At 41.2% G+C, this 21,960-nt stretch overlaps 1 protein-coding gene across 2 annotated transcripts; it reads left to right on the forward strand.

Annotated features, from left to right (window-relative positions):
- The first annotated feature begins 376 nt into the window (after positions 1-376).
- LOC119022737 (carbohydrate sulfotransferase 11-like) lies at positions 377-21,360 on the forward strand. 2 transcript variants are annotated; one of them, XM_037103961.1, is made up of 5 exons: positions 377-665; positions 784-981; positions 14,907-14,983; positions 16,015-16,179; positions 17,070-21,360. In XM_037103961.1, the coding sequence occupies exons 2-5, from the start codon at positions 888-890 to the stop codon at positions 17,751-17,753; spliced, it is 1,020 nt and encodes a 339-aa protein (XP_036959856.1). In that variant the 5' UTR covers positions 377-665; positions 784-887; the 3' UTR covers positions 17,754-21,360. The 2 variants fall into 2 exon arrangements, with proteins under 2 accessions (XP_036959856.1, XP_036959857.1); XM_037103962.1 differs by having other exon boundaries at positions 377-981; positions 16,018-16,179.
- Positions 21,361-21,960: the final 600 nt, after the last annotated feature.

A 21,960-nucleotide genomic window follows, 5' to 3' on the forward strand; every position in this document is an offset into this window, starting at 1 on the left:
ACAGTCAGTTGTCGCATGAAACCGCACATGCTGCAACTCAAGTGTCGGAATCCCTGGGAGCGACTTTAATGGAACCTTAAAATCCGAGCCCGAACTTCACAAGTCGATAGACATGTGGCTCAATGGGAATACACCACGCGCGTTATATTTTTGATTCGATCGGCTACATGTTGACTTTATTCATTTATTCATTTTACCAAAAAGTGATGACACACCTCGCATGTACTACACGCTCTCTTCATAATGGACAATTGAGCTTAGATCACGTTAAAAACCCGATGTTCTGAGTGGAGAGGCAAAATTTCCGGCGCTACGTGAAGGCAGCACGGGACGCTGTGAATAGGGGAGAGGGCGCGATAGAGGGGTGGGCGTGACGTCATGGCATGGTGCCCCGTCCATGTTTGGCGGAGAAGAAGAAGACGAAGGAGAAGAAGAAGAAGTTTGTGTTGCTTCGAGCAACTCCAGACACGATTAGTTTGAGTCACAACTCAAGTCTAGGAGGAGAGAGACAGTTTATTCATAACTTTTCTTTTTGCTTTAGGGCTTATCACATCAACGAAACGTTATTTGACGCAGAATTTAAAGTCACATTGCTTAATTTGTCATTAAATTTAAGTTAACGTAATCTAAATAACCGGCGTAGACCAGAGCGGGCGGTTCTGAATGTATGTCCCACTCACGTTGAAATCACCGGCTTGTTGCTCTGTCGTTCAGCAGCCCAGCTAACGTTATTCCTGGGTGGGCTGTGGGCTTTTATTTCATTTTTCTCTATTTTTGTTTAAGTTCTTGGCAATTAATGAATAGGCTCCTAATTCTCCGTTTCGCATGAACCGCGTCGAGGCAGCGACGAGGGGTCGGGGGCTCCGCCAAAAGAGCCGGGCTTCAGGATGAGGATGCCCAGAGGAGGACGCCTGTTTCTGGCGACGTGCCTCGGCTCGCTCTTCGTTCTCGTGCTGTACTTCCAGAGCATCACCAAGCCAGGTAAGACCCCATTCATGCTATGTGACACAAAGAAGTACAATAACCGTACTGTAATGTTATTTCATTTATTGTTATGTATTTGCCTTACACTTAACAGTGAAGGGGAGCATAAGGAAAGTAAAACTATAACGTTTATGATAAACGCAATGTCCGCACTTAGCAAGAAGACATTCACGCTCCAACGTGTTGTTTGGTGTTGTGTTTAATAGACAATTAATGTAAGGGGGAGGAGAGGCAGTTGTTACGCGTCTATACATACAGTGTAGAAGTAATAGCGGATAATGGAGTGTGGTGTTGCATGCCTTTCTAACGCAGCACTCATCCGTTAAACAGCGATGTGTGGTTTTTAGCCAGAGTCGTTTATCCTAAAGACAGTTTTTGAATCCAGAAACACTGGCACACCTGTGTGTTAATGTGCGTATGTGAAACAAAGGGCATGTGCTGAGAGACAGGACGAGGTGCGACTGAAGTGAAGTATGAATAAGCTGCCTGTGAACTCTGTAATGTTTTGAAACCCCCCCCCCACAGACCCCCTGCATTCCTGGGCTTTAGCCTCCTCTCCTCCTCTTACCTCTCCTCTTCCTTTGTTGCCTGGACATTGCAAGACAGATCTGCCCCCAGGGGAGTGCAGACTCCCAGGGAGAGGAGTCAGAGCTCAGTCAGGGAGAGGGGGGAAAAAAATGGTTTAGATGATTGATTTGATGTACATGCCGAAGCAAAATGGCACATGGGCAGAGCAGAGGCTCTGGAGGAGCATTTGATGAAAAAAAGATGTGTTTTCCATGTTGATGGTAAAGAACGGAGGAAGAGGTACAGAGAGGAGTGCCCTGGGTTTTGTGATCAACAGGAGCTGGATCAATATATGAGGGCTTTTGATGAAATGGAAAATGAGGGTGGTGAACTCTGCACACGTCAAGGCGCATACAGAGCGTCTGCACTTATACGTTCTCATAGTATATAAAAAGATGATTGATACAGTAAAACATTAAAAAGCATCGTTACACCCTTAACCTCTCCTGAATTGTCTGCAGCGCACGTCCGTGATGGAACAGTTCAAAACCTCTGCTATAAATCAACTTTTATAGACCGCCGCACATTGAATATGTGCGTAACTGTCAGTGGCAGACACACAAACCACATGTAGCCAAACCTACTTGCAGCACACTTCACCACTCCCACTGACCCCTCCTCTACCAGCTAGGTGTATGTACACTTACTGTCTGTCCTGTTTAAACTTGTCTGCTTTTACAGCCCCACCAGTAGACATGCAGACCACATGAAGAGCATGTTGGAGTCACATTAGAGATTCATAGTTCACGCGATGTCAATGAAGCACAGGGTGTCATTAATTACTGCATATCTAGTCAGAGACATTATGAAAAGCAACACCAAATGTGTTGTTTAGTTATCTCCTGGTCGTTTTCATTCCTTGTCATTTCTCTTTATTAAAGGAGAAGTAATACAGAGTTTTTTCTTATCTTTTTGAGAGAAATGCATTGAGAGTGCTGAGTGCTTAAGTAAAAAAAAAATGCGATTTGACAAGGAAAACATCCATAGGGATTTAAATTATAACCAAGATGGAACACAAAGATGAAGAGTGAAGACTGTGTTTATTTTGGAACAACATGCAACAAAAAAACCCTGAAAACTCTGTTGCAAATTGTGCATTTTTTTTTCAGAAATCAAACAAAATGGCTCAGAGCCTGATGGAAAAATTGAAGAAAGAAAGGAAAAGAGCTTTTCACTTGAGTGGTGCAGAATCCCAAATCCCCAAAATAAGTAGCACACATCCGGCTCCCTCATATCAAAACCAGTGGCCTTTTGAGGTCTGTAATAAGGTATATTGAAAGGAAAAATGCAATAATTTCTATTCCAGTTTGTACGTTACATACATTGATTACACATTAACAATCAAATATGTTAATATGTTAACAATCACTAATATGGGGAGGTCAGCATGAAGGTATTGAAAATAAAATTGGTTGTGCGTCATTCAAACAATACTTTATAGATGGCCCCTGAGTGAAACCCCTGTGATAAAGAGCAAGGGCTCAGAGGCAAGCTAACTGCCATCTTACCTCCAACACTGGGTGAAACTGAGATGCCACTGAATCTGGAATGAATAGTTTGCCAAGTATTTGGACTCAAAATGTAGGCTGATGTTATTGAGGTCTGATAGCTGAAAGCTGCTGTTAGCCTTTTAGATAACTTCCTGTCTGTTTTGCAGGTAGCATCCCCTCCCCCCTCTCTACGTCACCGCTCTTGCACAACTTGCTTCTTTTTTAGAGGCAACTCTCTTTGCCTCTCTTTTTTCTTAAAGCTTTTTCCATCACTTGGCCTGTTTGGTAGCGTGTGTCCTCACCTTGAGCGCCTGAATTGGTAGTTTTCCCTGTTCTGCCATTGCTGGTGTAGGTACCAGAGCAGGCGGATCCTGCTCTCTGTGTTTGCCCCAAGCTGACACGACCGCCTCTTTGATTACATTGATGAAATTATGCCACACATTATGAATGTGTCATTAATTGGCAGCTGTTTTGAAAAAAATCAGACATTTTTCAAGCAAAAATATTGTAGTACTGATGGTAATGAGCTTAACCCTGTGGTTGCCATTATATTACTGTGGTACTGCCCTAACTGTCCCAGTTTTATGGCTTATATTTTACACACTCTTACTTGTGAATCCTTTATGAATGTATGAATTATGTTTACAAGTTTTTGTACCATGTTTTGCCCACTATATCACTATATCTGCCTCTTCTCTGTTCCCTCATTCCTCTTGCCTATCCCAATCTGTTTGTCATCTTTTCATTGCTTTTATGAAACCATCATTGCGCACTAAGCTATGTCAAGCTCCCCCTCCCAGAAGGAGGATACTCTTTGCTATTGTTGCAAAGACAGATGAATGCTACAAAAACTATATAGTATGAAGAATGTCTGGTACTTATACAGTAAGTTGAACAAGGCATACTAGATGTCATTTTAAAATACCCTCATGTTTCCAGTCCACTTGTCTTACAGAACCACATCTCCCAATTAAGCCTGCTGTTGAATACCGGACAGGAAGCACAGTGCATATTATTGTTGTGCTTCCATTGTCTGCCTTCCTGCGCCAACACCCTGGGTTTGGCACTCAGAAAAGAAATATGAGTGCTCTCCAATGTACTATTATAAACTCATTACTTAAGTCACACTAGATTTGTTGTTCTATTCACTGTTAATTTATTTTAGTTTTACAGATATTTCACTGTCTTTCCATTTTACTTGCAGGTCCTTTGCAGGCAGCATAATTTAAATTTAATTTGGCTGTGAGATACAGCACTCTCAAGTTTTGTTTAAAGGTTCTCTTTGGTTTTCAAGACATGACACATGTATGACTAATAATAGGTTGTAGCACAACATTTTGGCTGACAGCAAATGTAATTCCTCTTTCAAAAACTACTTCCTCTAATAGGCCTCAACACTTACATTTAAAAGTGCTTGCCAGGTTGGCAGTAATGCAGCAGCTTTTGGTTGAACTGCAAATATGGTTGCCAGTTTTAGTCACCTTACATTTTAAGTAACTAACAACAGGTATGTTTGTAGGTTGTCTCGTCCCTTCTGTCTGTAGCATGTACTGCCATGAAATGGTGGACTTGATATGTAATTTATCTGTACTCTCTATTTATATATTATTTATTCATGTATGTTGATGAAAAATTGACAGATCATTTGTGTCTCCAGGTTCCGCTGTGTCTTGAAACTACCTAAAAAATTGCAACAACAGCAGCCATACTGGATTGTCGAGCTGAAAGGAAAATAAATCTGCAACTACAGTATTTTCATAAATGATTAGTCGTTTAAGTCACTTTTTAGACAAAGTTGCTGAAGATTTACAGGTTCTGAGTTCTCAAATGTGATGAATGAATGAATGAATGATTTAGGACTGTTAATACAAAATTAAACATTAAGATGTTACCCTGGACTTGTTTGAGGCCAATGTTTCCAAGTCCAAACCAGTGTTTCTTCTTTAATCCTGTCACTGAAAGCCCCCTGCCCTACATGTTTTAGTTGTTTCCCTGCTCGCCATGAAGCTCTGCTGAAGCCTGATAACAATTCGTTCATTTGAATCATGTGTGTTGGAGCAGGGAAACATCTTAAACATGCAGGAAGGGAATCCCCCAGGAACAGGACTGAAAAACTCTGGTCTAACAATTAAATTAAAGTAAGCAAAAAATAATTGATGAAGTAAATAACCAGTAGTTATTGCCCTGAGGTGCAAGAAGAGAATTGCTTAATGTTAGTTTTATAGAATTTGGGTTGTATTTTTGCCAGTAAAGGATTGGTCAGCATGTCAGCAGGATTTGCCTATGTATGCATTCAAAGTCATGATTGTGGATCATTTCTTTGCTTTGTGCTGACCTAGTTATAGCTAATTGGCAAGAGGAAATCAACCCTGTAATCACAACCCTCAAATCAAGTCTGGGCACAGAAATATTGGGTTTTGAGAGCTTATAAATTGGAAAAGTGATTCGTTTGATTTACCCTTTTCCCTTCAGCTTTTCCAAGTTTTTTTCTTTCTTTATCAATGATAAAATTAAAATGTGGTGCATTTCCATCAGCAGCACTTCCATTGGTACTTAATTGTTTGATTTTCCCAAGCCAGTGTGAAAACATTTTTAACAAACTGAGGAAATTTCCCTGACATGTGCTATTTCCAGTCCAGTCAGCAAGTCTTATTAGATGCATCATAATTTGACCAAAAATAAGGATGAACACCAAGTTTTCCTCCCTCTCAGACTCTCTTTTATGTGGTGACATTGACTCAGCACTACTGTGCTACAGTGGCATTGTGTGTGTGGTTTTGAGTGTATCTGTCATGCCAAGTATACTGGCTCAGTGTTGAGGGACAGTGCACTGTGTGTGCACTTGACATAAAAGGGAGTGAACTTGTCAGCATTCACAGAATAAGTGAGATCCACATTTGTGCATTTGACAAGTCGTCAGCGTGGCTGTTTGACACAGGAAGCCTTTTCTATCAACACCCAAAGCACCAAAACCAGACTTAAAGTGGAGTTACAGGTATTTTTAAACCTGGGCCCTGTATTTACATGTTTTGGTGTGTAAATGATTCATACCAACAAAAACCTTTGGAATCGTTTGAGTAGTTAGACTCAGTGGCTGCCGTGGCACGGGTGCAATGAGTGCAACGTAACCCTTAGGGGCAACTCTGACCAACAAATTAAAAATACTTGTTTTTCCCTCTGACAGTCTGAGATTATTATTCTTAGTGTCTGACAACATTATACAATGACAGCAATTCACGCTCAAAGAGAAGTCTCGCTCCAAAACCTTATGAGATGTGAGTTGTTGCAGGAAATACGACAGTGGAAATGTGAGTCAGGCTTAGAGAAAGGAGTTTGGAGTTTACCAAGAGGAACTGACAGCAAGAATTCAAGTCGTGGCTGAATATTAAACTGATCTTGACAATCTACATGACAATTGTAACAACTCACCTTGAGAGATTTCAGAGCGACTCATCTCCTTGAATCGTATACGTCCAGTCTTTTTATTTAACAAAAAGGTCTATCTACAAAGGAATGTTTCCATAATTCTGTCAGACACTTAAGAACACTTAACAACCTCAGCCTGTCAGTGGTAAAAACAAGAACCTTTGGTCAACGTAACTTTGACGGTCGGTTTTGCCTCAAAGGTTTACATTGCAGCCATTGCAGCTGTGCAGTGGCGAAGCGATGTGCTGGATTGATTCAAACACATTTGGTTAAGTATAAATCATTTGTACACCAACATATGTAAATATAGAGCTCATCGATTTTAAGAACTACAACATGCCATTATTTAATCAACCATAACATTAAACATATAGTTAGGTGGCTTAAATTAGGTGGCTGTGATATCACATGGCAACCAACTGAGCTGACATATGTTGTCCTTGAGCAGACCCAGAACTTGTATCTCTGGTCTGCTGCTGTTATTTCTGAGCCATGAACATATTCTGCGCTGATGGTGCTGTTTGCTCTACATTCACCCTCTCAAACTTTTCCACTCCATTTGCTAGGCAAATGTACACGGCTTCACATACTGGCGGGTGGGAATACCCTTCTCTCTGTTTCCCAGCTATGGGGAACAATAGCAAACTGTCCGATCGAGCTGAGCCCCACGGGCACCTGAATGGCATATTTTAAAGCAGAGGTTCCTCCTTAAACCCTGCAGCTGTACTGTCAAAACTGTTGTCACTATACTGAACACATCTGAGCTGGATTTGAAAAACAAACCCCTCCAGATAGGTGACAGGTTTTTGAAGCTCGCCACTCAAGTTCACAAAGCAGAATTCACTCGGCTCTCTGTCAGTGATGGATTCCACCTCACAACTGTAAACAGACAACATCAAGGCCTGCTCTGATGTGCCTTGCCCACACACAGAGTCAGCGCACAATTCACATTGTCATTTTTATACCTAATCCTACTGTACACGCACACACTGTAACACACACTGTAATCTTTGTCAGGGAACACGCATTTACTCACAGACACACTGTTCGTCCACATACACACCCATCCATATTCATACCATGCGATCCTGTAATTCAACCAAAGGCCGGCTGCGAAACAAACCAAGGATCTTATAATACCTGTGGGGTCCCCCACAAAGCTGACTGCACTTGAGAGAGTGCTCTGCACCTCATGCTACTGCCACTGGTCATTTATTCTGCCTCACTCTATGAAGTATATCAAAAGTCTATTTGTTAATATCACTAACATGCTTTATCTTGTAAATTGTTAGGCCCCCTGGCTTCTGAATGAAGAATAACATTAAGTACTGATTTAAAAAGATGAAGAACTAAGGGTTAAAGGAGATTGTTATGCAAAGAGGGTTAGGGTTAGGGTTAGGGTTAGAGCTGGAGGCCGGTGTCTGACGTAGTTGAAGATGTTGCTGTGGTTTCAGTGCTTCATGATCATGGTTGGACTGTGCCTCTGAGCTGACTTGTTCTATTGTAAAACAGTAGCGTTTTTTGTTCACGTTTACTGTTGCATACTACAAGGACCACATTTTAGAGTGCGAGTGCTCACACTCTTACCAGAAGTTAGACTCATTCCCTCTAAGAGAAACTAACTAACAGTACTATGCTGTCATCAATAGACACACCACATGTACTGTAGATATTTAAATGCTGACAGATATGTTGAAGGATAATGAAGGATTTTAAATTTTGACCATTACTGACCAAAGACAAACATTTTTGCCCAGGGGAACATGCCGCCAGGCCCACTAGTGCAAATTTAGAATTTGTTTATTTAAATTGATTTCCTGTTTGCAGCTCTTAAAGCAGCAGAATGTATCCTCTTGAAGAAAGATAGTTGATTGTTAATTGAGACTCATCCCCAGATTATCAAGTACAGATGCTTTGGGTTGTCATCCAACCTGAGCTGCCAACCCAAACTGTCACTATTTGATGATCTGGGGATGAGACTCAACAATCAACTACCTTTCTGCAAGAAGTTACATTTTGTTGCTTCTTTCATATGGAACTGTCTGCTGCAAATCCACTTGTCCATCAAGGACACATCAAGGTGAACTTGAACATGTAACTGTTGCAGTGCTTGTGCAAAAGGGGTTGTCCAAAAGGAGCTGATTTGTTGGTTTGTATTGTTGGTGATATAAATTAAACTAACCATTTAAAATCTGGGTGTTTACTTGGGGTCTTTTTGAGCCCGACCACAACAACCAATGAGAGAGAGGCATCCCGAAAGCAGCTGATGGTGCTGCCGAGCAAGCAATTAACATTGTAGCCCTTGAGGCTAGCTTAACTTAAAATCTCAAATCCAGTTTTCATTGTGTTGACCACATCTACCCACTCATCCAGACTTGTCTGACCTTCTGTCCTTTTTTTCACTACAAAGCTTTACTACACCAAGTTGTTGCACCACACTTATCTCCATTCAGTTTATCTTCCCCCGTGAGATCACATGAGAGGGGAAATATGTGAGCCTAGCCGTCTTTTTGTAGAACCATGAAGCTAGAGGGCTCAAGCCACCTCCCTGCTGAAAACACAGAGTGGCATTCAGGGCTGCACCAAATGATGATTTTTTTTTTTATTGATTAAACTACACACAGATGGATGAAATAATTTGTATGTGATAGCAGGACTTTCCCTGAACCGGAGAATCAGAAAGAATTTACTGATTGTAACAACACTCACAGACTGTAACAATAGTCTGCAATGTTAGTTTGAGCCATTTCATTTGTCAAACATAGCTACTAGAGTAAAGACCAAATGTAAAACAGCCAAATAACAATGTGCGATGATATGTGGTGTAATGTTATGTCTAGTGGTAGCAGTGATGCAGGAGGAACAAACATTTAACATTAGAAAATCAATTACTACCAACAGCAACACATTCCTCAAGTTTATATCCTTAATACATTTTACGTTTGGGTGGGAGCAGAAAGTAAACAGGACTTGCGGTGCTTTTTTTGCTCCAGCTACCGTCCTAAGAAATTGCGCTTGGATCCTTCTGCTTGAAGTGCTCAAGCATGGCTGTAGTACTGCTGTGATAAGACATTTCTAACTTGCAGAGCTTTCAGAGCACCATGTTGTTAAGATGCACGTTATGTAAATTGACGTTTACGTAATTGATTATATTTATGCGTTGCACCAGTCCCGACGGTGTTCACTGTTTATTCAAAATGTATTAATATTGAATATGTTACATTGCATCCTTTTTGGTGCTTCGCTATCTTTGGTCTTCAGCAACATACCTGCTAAGTGTGAGGTAGAGGAGATAAACCGCTCTCAAAATATGCAAATAACAGACAGACAGACAGACAGATTCCTTGCTTTATAGATAGATAAAGTGATATTGGATGATAAATAAAAGTATACAGCTCTCAGTAGTACAAGTACAGGGGTTGCTTTATCCCCTACCCCGCTACTCTCACTCTGGCCCTAACATGCACACTGTAATTACACAGTGCTGAATGATAACCCAAACTTGTTAGGGCCTCACTAATTGAGGGGAGCCTCTCTGCCCTCATGTCTAATATGAGTGAACTCATAGTCCATCAAACTTTAGTCTTTTGCTCAAACTGCTCAAGGGGGTCAAACTGAAAGCAAACATTTTTTTCAAGGTGCAACTTTCTGAAGTGAAAAATACACCGGTGATGTAGTAATTTAATTACATCTGTTACAGGATTGTTTCTGTAGAATTTCTGATTTGAAAGTATTGTGCAAGTGAGCATATGGACTTCCTGCTGCACTACAAAGGACAAAAGTGATCGTAAAGTCACCTCAGCTTGTTGGGCTAATTACCACCATCTGCAGCTCATAGCATGTGGATGGTGTGACACCTTTGAGTCAAGCTATGCTCAGACCAAACACAGAGCGTCTGGCAGCCTGTTCTCCTGACTGCCCCAATGTATACTCCTGCCTCCAGCTGTTCTCATCTGTGCTGTCCTGTTTTCTCTTTCAGTCACTTTCAGACTTTTATGTACCTTGATCAAATTACATTGTGGGTTTCCTTTCAGCCAATGGAAACTTCTGGTACGTGACCCTCATAAAGAAAGGCCTTTATATCAAGAGCAGTTAAGTGTAACTTTAACTCTTTAGGTAAACATTTACATTATTGATGCCACAGAATCCTTTCTACCATTTATCAAGATCACAGAGAGGAAGAGATTTTTCAAAAAAGGGAAGCTCATTTACCAGCATAGGAGGGAAGAGATTTTGTATTAACTTAAACAATCATTAAATTAAAAAAAAAAAAACTTTAATAAATCAGGCCCACACACACTGTGAAAGCATCTTAGTATACATTTTACATACTTTATCACTAACTTCCTGTCAACTGCTTGGTCATAGGGTAGTGCTCTATGTTTATAATGATTCAGACCAGTTTACAGACTAAATGGAACCTTGTTTGCTGGGAAATATAACATCAGCAAAGCTTCACACGCCTGACAAACCAGACAGAACCAGGTTCAACATGTGCCTGTTTGTGTGTAATAAGCGTCTTCTGCTGTTCTTCAACTGCCTGTATTGTGTCACTTCCTGGATCTGAGAGGAAGTGGTGGTTTTCTGGTGCATGTGATACAACACAGAAAAGATGCGGTTTATGATGATAAGAGTGGAGTAGACTCTGACGTTACTTTTCCAGTTAACAGAGAAAACATTGACCCTGTGGGTGCAGGTAGAAGCTTAGTTGCAGTTTAAAGGGTTAGAAAAGCCCTGAGTTTAACATTTTGAATCCTCTAGGTTGGGTTGCAGTGCCGGTATACACAGATAGCTTTATATATAGATTATTAAAGGTCTAGAGAAATGACCAATACTTTAGACTTTAGCTGGATGTAATTGTACAGTTTATTGAGTTGCAGATGTAGACAATCAGTCAATCAATCAATCCATCTCTAAAGCGATGTTTCTGAAAAATTGTCTGCATACCCATAACAGACTGATGCTGCAATGGCAGCCACCATTTGGAACGTTACATGACTTCCCTTTTCTTTAGAAAAGACACAGATTGGGTATCAGTTTGGTCATGGGATTAAATGCCTTTTTGAAATGCACTGGTTAAACCGAGGCATCCCTGGGGGAATTTGAAGGCTAATAAAATGCACATTTCATCACCTGATTTTTCCAGTTCTGTTCTGTTCCAGTTCTAGAGCACAAGGATGTATAAATGAGGTAAATCAAGTAGCAATGGTTGCAGTCTCCAATACTTTAAGCTATTGAACTTGTTGTTAAAGTACAGTAATGTGAAATTAGTTGTTATTTTTTGGTTTCACCATGCAGGAAGCAGATAATCATTGGTTATTGGTATCAGCTGAAAAAACACATACTGTGCATTGTTAATTCCATCAATTTTCCCTTTTTAAACAGAAAATTCAACTTTGCACCATCTGAATTCAAGTTTCACTCATAACTTACACTCACATAATTGCCATGGTAACTTACTTTAAAACACTTTATTCAAACTTAATATAAACAAAATAAAGAAGCCAAAATATAGTCTCAACCACCTCACCACAATCACCTCTGATTTGGTCAAAATATATCCTCCACGCACACTGTAAGATTTGGAAATATTCCAGATCTACACACTGTTTCTGCCTGCTGCTTACTCTCTCGCCCCTCTACCGTCTTCTTGTCCCTGGATTCATAGTCCTGAACCATGTAAATCACCTCCATGCGTGACCCCTGTCTTTAACCTGGCAGATGCCGGTTTTGATGGCTGACTTCTTCAGTAATCAGACGCTGCGGTCCAGGCAGAGTCCAGTCAACTCCAGTAGTAAGGTCAATAGCTGCACTAGGCTTTTTAGCTAGAACAGTAGTTCAAGAACAAAATGGCATTAATGGCATTTCGCAGTGAGTTTGAGAACTGCAACCAATGAATACTCCTCGTCTCAGCCTTCACTACCAAGCATGTAGAAGAAGCTCTGGAGGCTGCTAAAAAAAATGTAAAAAATTGCAAAGGGCCCTCTCCAGAGCCAGTGTTTGGTGTGTCTGTTCAGGGCAACTGTAGAAACATGGCAGACTCCATGGAGGAGCACCCACTCCCTCTGTAGATATAAAAGCTCATTCCAAGTAAAAGCACACATAGTGAATCTTAGTTACGGGTGTTTTATTAACCAAAGAAAAGATAATTTTGAATATTATTACCACACAGTCTTTTCTGAGCGCAAATTAATTATATTATTAAATTATTTTCAGGTCGTAGGACTCAAAACAGGACTGCTACCTTCGTTTTTTCCATCCACAGATTACTTCTGTATTTGACATCTACTTTCCTCTTTACTGTCTCAGCCTCAATATATCAGAATGGATGAAATTCTTACGCATTTCCTCTCCATCATGAAGTGTTTAAAGATGTTTATACAAAACAGATAATAAACCATTAATAAGTAGGGCCTCCACAAGTGTCTTTTGACCTACTTTCTAGCTTCCTGAGTTTGCAGAGGGCTTAGCTGCTTAAAATGTGAGCTGCAGTGCTGTTGACAGAGGGCTTAGGCACCTCATACATTATATTCAGCTTTACCTGGAAGAATGTCTGATGTGTGTGCATGATGAGCTTTTTAAGTTTTTTTTCAACCTCTGGGATGCAGTTTGCTGTTTTGTGGTCTCTTTAAACCATTCTGTCTCCTTTCTCTTCAGCATGTCATCCTAACAGGAATGCACAGTAACTACGATTCTCCGGAGTGCTGCGCAAAACACTTTTATTCATATATGTATCACCTACATTAAAATTGCATATAAAGTTAGATGTAATGCATGTTTGTCTTGTATCCGCACATGGCCTGAGATGTGACTTGTATCAATCTAGTAAAGCTTTCAACATGGTCCAGCAAGATTTAGATGCCTATCTCTGTGATCAGATGATGTGGCAGATTCAGCCAGAGGAAGTCGAGGATTTTGATGGTTCATGTGGGCTGAGGCAGAGGGGAGGGACAAGCAGAGGCTGCATCACGCAGTCTCAATATTACTTCCTCTTATATTACATATTTTTCTATATCTGCTTAGTCACCAGTACTGTAATTGTTCTCTTTTATGTTTTCTGATTCCTCAACATGGCAGGAAGCAGTTATGATTTAGAGCTTGATTTGATCTCATGAGCTTGTGATTAGCTGTTGTTTATGTGTTTTTTATGAAATTCGACTCTTGAGCTGACAGAGAGGTTTATTAAACTTGGTTGCCATTTCAGAACAGTTTTGTACTAAAAGTTGCTTAATGTGAACTTGGCAAAACGAAAAGGAACATACTCTTTGTCCTCCTGGATTCCATACAGAGTATAACCCCCATCTTCTTTTTTTTTTTTATTGCCAAGTGATATACTTTCCATATGTATCTGGAATTTTCTTGTCATACCAAAGGCCCTCTCTCAAGCTGATTCCCCCATGCTAATTTACATGAAGTACCCCCCCCCCCCTCCTCTTTCCACCTCCATCACATTCAACTAGTCTGCAAGATGTAAAGCAAACCTAGGCATTGTTTAGCCACATGTGCAAAAAAAAAGAACACTTTAGTTGCTCAGTTCCATTAGCTGCATACTCAAACACTGACTGCCATCAGGCTGGGGTGGAAGCTGGACAGGAGGGGGATGGGAGTGGGGCATTGAAGGGGAAGACAGATGTGTTTATAAAGACTGCAGGAGGGAGGAGAGACGATAACAAGGTCTCCATCCAGATACTTTCCTCAAACCTGCAGAGCTGTCAGCAGGTTCATCATTACCGGTTATGCAGCCCAGTATTGGTGTAACCCACTAACTAATCAGAGTTGCGTTCATCCTGGATTGATGTTATCATGTTAGGAAATTGGAACTGGGAGGTCTCCAAATCTAATCTGTTTTGCCATCCAGTTAATTTGCTGTGTATGAATAACAAACCTTGTTGCACCTAGAGCAACAAGAGACTACGAGAGGAGTGGCATAACTTATATAAGAGTTACAGAAAGAGTTTGGAAGAACACACTGTTCCCATGGAATCTATAAGTGAAAGCAGGGAGGATTTCAACACGTCATGACAAAGGCAGACGCAGAGGGGGCTGGAAAGTTGGCTCTGGCTGACCTTCCTCTTAATGCTGTATGGATATCCCTGTAAGGCAGTGTCAACCTCAGTGCAAATCACAACACATTATAAAGAGGTATTTCTGGTTTGAGAACCTAAATTTGTGACCTGCAGGGATAGGCTGCTGAAAAAAATAGATGTCATGTAGACAATAGTGACAGCATCAGCAAAGCACCCGCAGTGAACATCCATCACATGTGCTCTTATGTTGACATAACACATGTAACATGAAATGAGTTATAGATTTGCAGATGTGTTATCCATTTGACAGTTTTCCTGTGGAAAAGTAAGAAATGCATTGGAACAATGAAAAATCAAGAAAATCAGAACTCCTCTATCAAATTGTGTTTTGATGAGATTTTTCTAATTCTAGAAGCTGGTTTGAAGACGGACAGTACACCAGGGAAAAGCAGGAGAAGTCCACTGCAGACTCTCTACAATGGAGACCAGGTGAGGACATAAACACACACATATAAAACATATTTGGCAGATTGTGCCAACTTAATAATGATTGACTTGATCCTGACATCTACATTGTATAGGGATGAGTGAGAACAAGTTTCCGGTGTAGGTAATCATAGAGTAATCAGTACTACTGGTTAAGGAAAATCCTGACTGGGTAGCTGAATATAAGTCGTGTTGAAACTTGTTCTGTAAATGCTTCTCTGACTGAATTGAGCATCATGCTTTCAATGAGTCGACATGATTCTGAGGCTGTACAGTAGAAGTGTTCTGATGCATAGGAAACGTTCAGCAATAGCAATTCTGATCAATATTTATAAAGGATGTCACGGTTCTCCAAATTTGATTACATTTTCAGCACCAAAGGGTATGCTATTGTTAAACTTTTATGCCCTGACGAGTTTATTTCCATTTTTCATGAAGTGCACATGAACGCACCATGACTGGCCTGTCAGAAGGCTTGTTTTTGAACGATTTTCGAAATTGTGGCACCCATGATATAACAAATGACAATGCGTGTGAAAGTGGTGGCTCGTTGCAATGAGCTTACAGAGAATTATCATCTGAATCTGTTTCAGAATGTTGTTTAGCTTTCTGGCTGCAGATTTCCTGTTCTGGTTTACATTTTGGCTGCAATTGGCGGCTGTTCAACATTCACGTGTTCTCGACACCGAATGGCGAACAGACACAGCTAGAAAGTAGGTGGTGAACATAGTGACGCATTTAGAGAGACGGATAATTCCCTCAAGACTCAAAAACAGAACCAAAAGACAAAGCTTCAAATAAATTATGATGAGTAAAAAAAAAGAGAAATCAACTTGTCTTTAACTAATAAAACTAAATCTTGTGATAATCAAACGTGGTCGCTTGTATAATAACACTATTTACAGGAATTGCTCTGAACACACAGCTAGTCTCTAACAGTTTTTCTAAAGGCTTTTCTCTTTCTGCCTCTTCTCTTCCTCATCCGGGCCGTCCGTCACTGGCTCCCTGCAACGTCCTGATCACATCTCTACAAGCAGCTGGAGCTGTCGGCAGCTCAGAGGTCCCTCCAAGGCCGCAGGGAGCTGTTGGAGCAGACGTGTCTGAGCCACATGAGGAAGCGGCAGGTGCTTTCGCCGGAGGATCTCAAACATCTCATTGTGGATGATAAACACAGCCTTATTTACTGCTATGTGCCCAAGGTTGGTTACCATGAGATTAAGTAGAGTGGTTGAAATTGCAGACCGGAGGTTTTCAAACTGTGAGGTGCGCCTCCCCAGAGGAAGAGTAGAGAGGGGGGGCATGGAGGGAAAGACAGAAGAAGCTGATGTGGATCAAAAACTGTCTTTCCAAATTCAGATTATTCTGTGTGAATAAGCTATTTCTTGTGACCTGTAACCAATCAGATAGTGTTTTGATCGGGACGTTAAGTGTGACCAGAGTCAGTGTGGACAACAGACAGAGAAAAGTTCAAAAAGTGTTGCGTTTCTAAATGAATTTATTTATTTTATTGATTGATGCACATATTTTTAGGCACTTGCCTGAGAATCATCATGTTTTTAAGGTTCTTGTCAGTATTAAAGTAATCTGGTGGTTGTTGTCTGCACATCCATGGATACATCACAAACAGGAACTGCTGATAACTAATTTGGCATACCTTTAATGGGGCCAACTTGCCAAAATGCAAACAAATACAGTATCCAAAAAAAGAAATGAGGCTCAAGTTGTAGCCCATAGCACCAACTCACTGAATCCATGGCAACACTGCAGTTCCTGCTGACAAGGAGGTGGGTGGGGGTGATCATCACTGTTGTCTTGGGGTGCCCACAGAATTTGAAAACCCCTGTTCCAGACTACAAAATAATAGATAATATTATTAATATTTTGCATTCAAATAATAACAAGACAGGATAAGTACAATACACCATGAAAACAATCTAGTAATTTCAATACATTTGATAAAAGCAAACAGACAAACACAAAAAAAAATAAAAAATGATTTGCTGCAAGTAGTTATCTCATTAATAGTATTTATAGTTTAGATTGAACACTGTGCGAAGGTAAAGATCTTCCTCTCTGTCATCACTTTCAGGTGGCCTGCACCAACTGGAAGCGCGTCCTCATGGTCTTAACCAGTGACGGCCGCTACAGCGATCCCCTCGCCATCCCTGCAAACGAGGCCCACGTGGCAGGTAACCTCCACACACTGAACGAGTTCTCAGTCCCTGAGATCAACCATCGCCTCCGCAGCTACCTCAAGTTCATCTTCGTGCGGGAGCCCTTCGAGCGCCTAGTGTCCGCCTACCGGAACAAGTTCACCCGCAGCTACAACACGGCTTTCCACAAACGCTACGGAACCAAGATCATCCGCCGGCACCGGGCCAACCCGGAGGCCGAAGCGCTGGAGAAAGGGAATGACGTTTCTTTCCCTGAGTTCGTCCAGTACCTCGTGGACCCGCGGACCCAACGGGAGGAGCCTCTGAATGAGCACTGGGAGCGGGTGCACTCCCTCTGCCACCCTTGCCTCATCCACTATGATGTAGTGGGGAAGTACGAGACTCTGGAGCCAGACGCTCAGGCTGTGCTCAGGTTGGCTGGAGTGGAGAGAACGCTTCAGTTTCCAACATCTGGTAAGAGCACCAGGACTGATGGCAACATGGCAGCACGCTACTTTAAGCACATCAGTCCTTTCTACCAGAAGAAACTGTTCAACCTGTATCGAATGGACTTCCTGCTCTTCAACTACTCCACACCCGAGTACCTCACGACTCGATGAGGGGGGAGAACAGAGGACAGACATCAGCACCCTTGATGGATGATGCTTTTCTTTCACATTCCCTTCAGACTTTTTGTTAGTGATGGATCATTTAGCACTTTGCGGTTGCCATGGACTCTTGTATAACTATCATCCCTGTTGTGAGTGGTCCATCACAAACGCTGACCCCCCCCCCAAAAGAAAAAAAAACTTGATTTTCTGGTTTCAGTGAGTGGAACTTTGAAAATGGAAACACATTTCTTCTGAAAGAAGTCTGTACTGAAATCCAAGCATATGTCATATCTGTCAGTTTGCGTTCCAGTGTGAAAACGCCAAACTGTTTTGAGGCCTAGCAGAACAGTGCAGATGCAGGTTGCTTAAAACTGCAGGTGATACATGAGCTGTCTTTACTCACAGGTCCTTCCTTTCAGGGCTTGTTAGAATTCAGTTATTTATTTTTTTATTCACCTGAATACCATTTCTCATCTACAAACAGCTTTGTCAAAGTTTGCTAATCATTCTTTCAGTTTCATTGTCTGTCACATGTGGTTGTTAAGTCAATGTGATAAGCGTTATCAGCAACCCTGAGGTGCCCACTACAGTGAAGGTTCTATCATGGCTTGTTTTTGTTTTTTGTTTTTGTTTTTTTGCTTTTTTGAGAACTAATGAGCCATAAATGGAAGTCAGAGCTCGGGGGAGCAGGTTCTCCTCTTGAACAGGCATACAGGTGAATGTGCTGACTGTGAAACTGAACACAGCAGATTTAATCAAAGCACCTACAGCACAATAATAACTGGATGGCGTGTATTTATGTATGTCAGTGGATTAAGTATTTATTGTCGTGGAAACGTTAGAGGCAGCGAGGCTTTGGGCTCATGATTTTGTGAAAATGAGATTCATTTGAAAGAGGGGAGGGGTTATGTCTTTTATTTGTGTTTGCATGGAAAGTTACTTGCTGTCTTGGCTTTTGCACATGAACCCATGCCAAATATGAAATCTTCTGGACTGTTCAGATATCATGATATCCCTGTTCCCTGGGCCTGTCTTGTCTAATTCATCACAGCACTCCCCGACACTATCTTAAATGTATATCTGAGAGTAATTCCCAGGGAAACTCGCAGTCCCCGCTTACTTCCAGTAAAAGCTTGTTGCCACCCCTCCTCTATCACCGTCTGTATTTAGCTCCGGGCAGGTAGGCTGAACAAACAACCACATAGCTGTGGTCAGGACCGGGTCCAGCCCTGCACTGCCCCTCGTCAGAGCTCTCCTTGTTAGGGTGAATGCAGGCGGCCGAGGGGTCAATCCACCTACTGTCATCTCCACTGCAGGGCCTTGTTCAGCAAACACGACAGAAATTATGGTAAATAATACGGAGGTTAATGTAGGAAAAAGTTTATTAATGGCCTGTACTGTGAAAATACCTGGTTTAGTAAAAGTTTTAAATGCACGTTTTGAAGGGAATTCCATCGTTTCCGCACATCAAAGTCTGCTTACAGGTGCTGGGAGCTCAGCACATTTCCTCAAGTGGTGTCACTTGAGTCGGCATCTGTTGGGACAGAAGACTACAAGTTTGAAAATTAAGTGACCTTACCAAGCCCGGGGTCTTAAAAACGGATTTTTCTGGTTCAAATCGATCTTCATCTGAATGATCGGATAAATATTTATGCATGTCAGAGATCGATAATTGCTGTGTTTCCTGTGGATTTGTGTGTTACAGGGTCCAAGATAGACCCTTGAAAAGTCCCACATGCAGGAAATGTGGGCCGATGTTTTTATATTCAACCAAAATAATCACGTCATAAAGAACTATGCTGAGAGTCATTGCAGCATTTTTGATATTGACTCCAGGTGCATTCAGGTGTACTTTGTCAACTCAGAACTCTTTGTTTGATTGGTCACAAAGGTTATTTAAAGCAGGAAAGTTTTAAATGTTTTTCCTTTGTTGAAATTCTTAATACTCAATAATCTGTCAAGACTTACCCATAATGTCTCCAGACACAAGTGTTAAACCACAGTCCCACAGAACCATTTGAATTCTTAACATAAAAATTAATACTTTTGATAATGCATCATGGCCAGATGGTTACTTCATGTATTGAAGGAAAAAGGATGCCTGGATTCAAAATGATTTTTTTTTTTTTAATTGTCCATCACAGTCAACCCAAATATGTAAAGAGCGAAATGCTAAATCAGTGGTGTTCTCTTTTAGGCCCATTCGTGCTTGAAAGTAGCTTGTAAAATCATACAAAATCCTTAAAATTTCACTTGAAACAGTCAAATCTGCCGGTGCATTGGTGACACAGTATCTTACCAGTAACCACGGTAAACTGTGCTGCCTTGCTTCATTTAGTTTAGGGATGTTGTTAAGGGAAAAAGAACAATAAGAAATACATGTAAAGAAAACTCTGTACTGTAGCTTTTCGTCGACTTAAAAACATCGACGCTTAATGTTTCCATCTTCACTAATTCCTAAAAATGTCTCAGGAGGTTTAATGAAAAATTCAGTCGATTAGCAGTAATCAAGTAAAACAGTCAAATCACTTTTTCATTCCAACGACTGTCTTCTCAAAGTCCCGTCCCATCCTCTGGACCTTTCTTATAAGGGCACCAGTCCAGCCTGGATGAATTGGAGACATTGCATGCTGGGATTCATCTGGACCTGACATAGCTAGTTATCCCTGAGAACACAAAAATAACCTTCTAATAACAAAAAAAGTCATCATTTCCGCGAAAAAGTCGTGTGCCAGAGTCAGGATATTAGTTCCAGTTTTGCTCCGAAGGCTTGCACAGTTGTTTCGGTGCATGTCCAGACAAGCTGGCATGGAACGAGCGGTAATTTCATCTCGCCTCCTCCAGATTTCTTTTATAAAATGTTTCATCTTGCTGAAGAATACGGTCAGACAGGCCCAGTCAGGCCCCCGTCTGGAAACATTGCATTTGTACGCCTGTAGTCATGCTTTGAAAAAGTGCAATATCTGTGTGAGTATCTGTAATGTGTTAAAAGCTGTATCTTTATAAGTGATTTCCTCTTTTATTCAAGCCTTCAATCTGCGCCACCGCGCCTCTGCCACATTTTATTTTTCCGTTCGGCCGTGATTGTAGCCGTGGATTACAGGGTTTTTCAGTCTAATGCTCCCCTGTGTGGCAGTGTGTCATTTAAGCCATAATTGTCGAGAAGATGCGACTTGCCAAAAAAACTCCAATCACACCCTTTGTGGGTTTTTTTTTTATTTTTTATTTTTTTATCATCCTACTGGCAAGGCGACACGCTTGCACAAAATGTATGTTTTTATCTTTTAATTTTATTTTTTTTCTTCTTCTGGAAAATACACAATAACACATAGCTTGTTCTTTTCAAAGGGATACAACACGCGGACGCTGCTGTGTATGGACACAGCTAGTCACATCTCCAGACAGTTTTTCTTGTTCGGAAATGTTCCTTTAGTCTGACCTGTGAAATAGCGAACAGAGAGCACAATCTGAGGGAATCTGTCATGCACCAGTTTACTCGTGCCATAAAACTGTGAATGTGATGATTTGTAAGTGAAGTGCACTTGCTGATGTGATGATTGACTGGCTGGTTACCCTGAAGCTCCAACAAATACAATCCCTGAACAGCACCGCTGACTGTGTGTGTGTGTGTGTGTGTGTGTGTAGTGTTTTTTTTTTTTTTTTGTTTCTCATCGCAGACTCAGGGATATTCTCCCAAAGGCGGTTTTTTGCCCTGTGATGGTGCGGGAAGCTGTCCTCGGTCAGACTTGACAAAGGTGAACTTGTTCCAGTCCTCAGAGCACTGCTGATGGGTGGCTGTGGTGCAGGATACACGAGGAAGCCCTGGGAGAAAAATAGTCTTCGCCAAGTTTTGTTGCATGCAGCTGCAATACATCGAGAAATTATTTAAAGATACATTTAAAAAAAAAAACATTTTTCATTTTAAAAAAGGTGCAATATGTGTAAGGGGCCACATATTGAATTCATACTCCACCAACTACAGTTAACAGCAGTAACATGGGTGATACGATGCCCTCAGTTTTTTCGATTAGTTATTTAGCTCAACTGCAGTGCAGCTACTCAAGGAAGTGTCTGCTCAGAGGCTTTGGATTGCTGGGCGGCAAACTTGTTCAGGTGCAGGGGGACCACAGAATTCTATGGCATGAAGTCAACGCGGTGAATTCTTCACCTTTACATTCTGTTTCTGCACATTTCGATGTTTTAAATGATAATTGTT

This window comes from Acanthopagrus latus, chromosome 7 (assembly GCF_904848185.1).
Source record: "Acanthopagrus latus isolate v.2019 chromosome 7, fAcaLat1.1, whole genome shotgun sequence".
Lineage (NCBI taxonomy): Eukaryota > Metazoa > Chordata > Actinopteri > Spariformes > Sparidae > Acanthopagrus > Acanthopagrus latus.

Excerpts from the sequence above, each read along its gene's own strand:
- LOC119022737 (XM_037103961.1), top strand. The coding sequence starts at position 888 with ATGAGGATGCCCAGAGGAGGACGCCTGTTTCTGGCGACGTGCCTCGGC. Across the intron at positions 14,984-16,014 it reads CTCTCTACAATGGAGACCAG|CAGCTGGAGCTGTCGGCAGC; the intron begins GTGAGGACATAA and ends CATCTCTACAAG. Across the intron at positions 16,180-17,069 it reads TTTACTGCTATGTGCCCAAG|GTGGCCTGCACCAACTGGAA; the intron begins GTTGGTTACCAT and ends CATCACTTTCAG.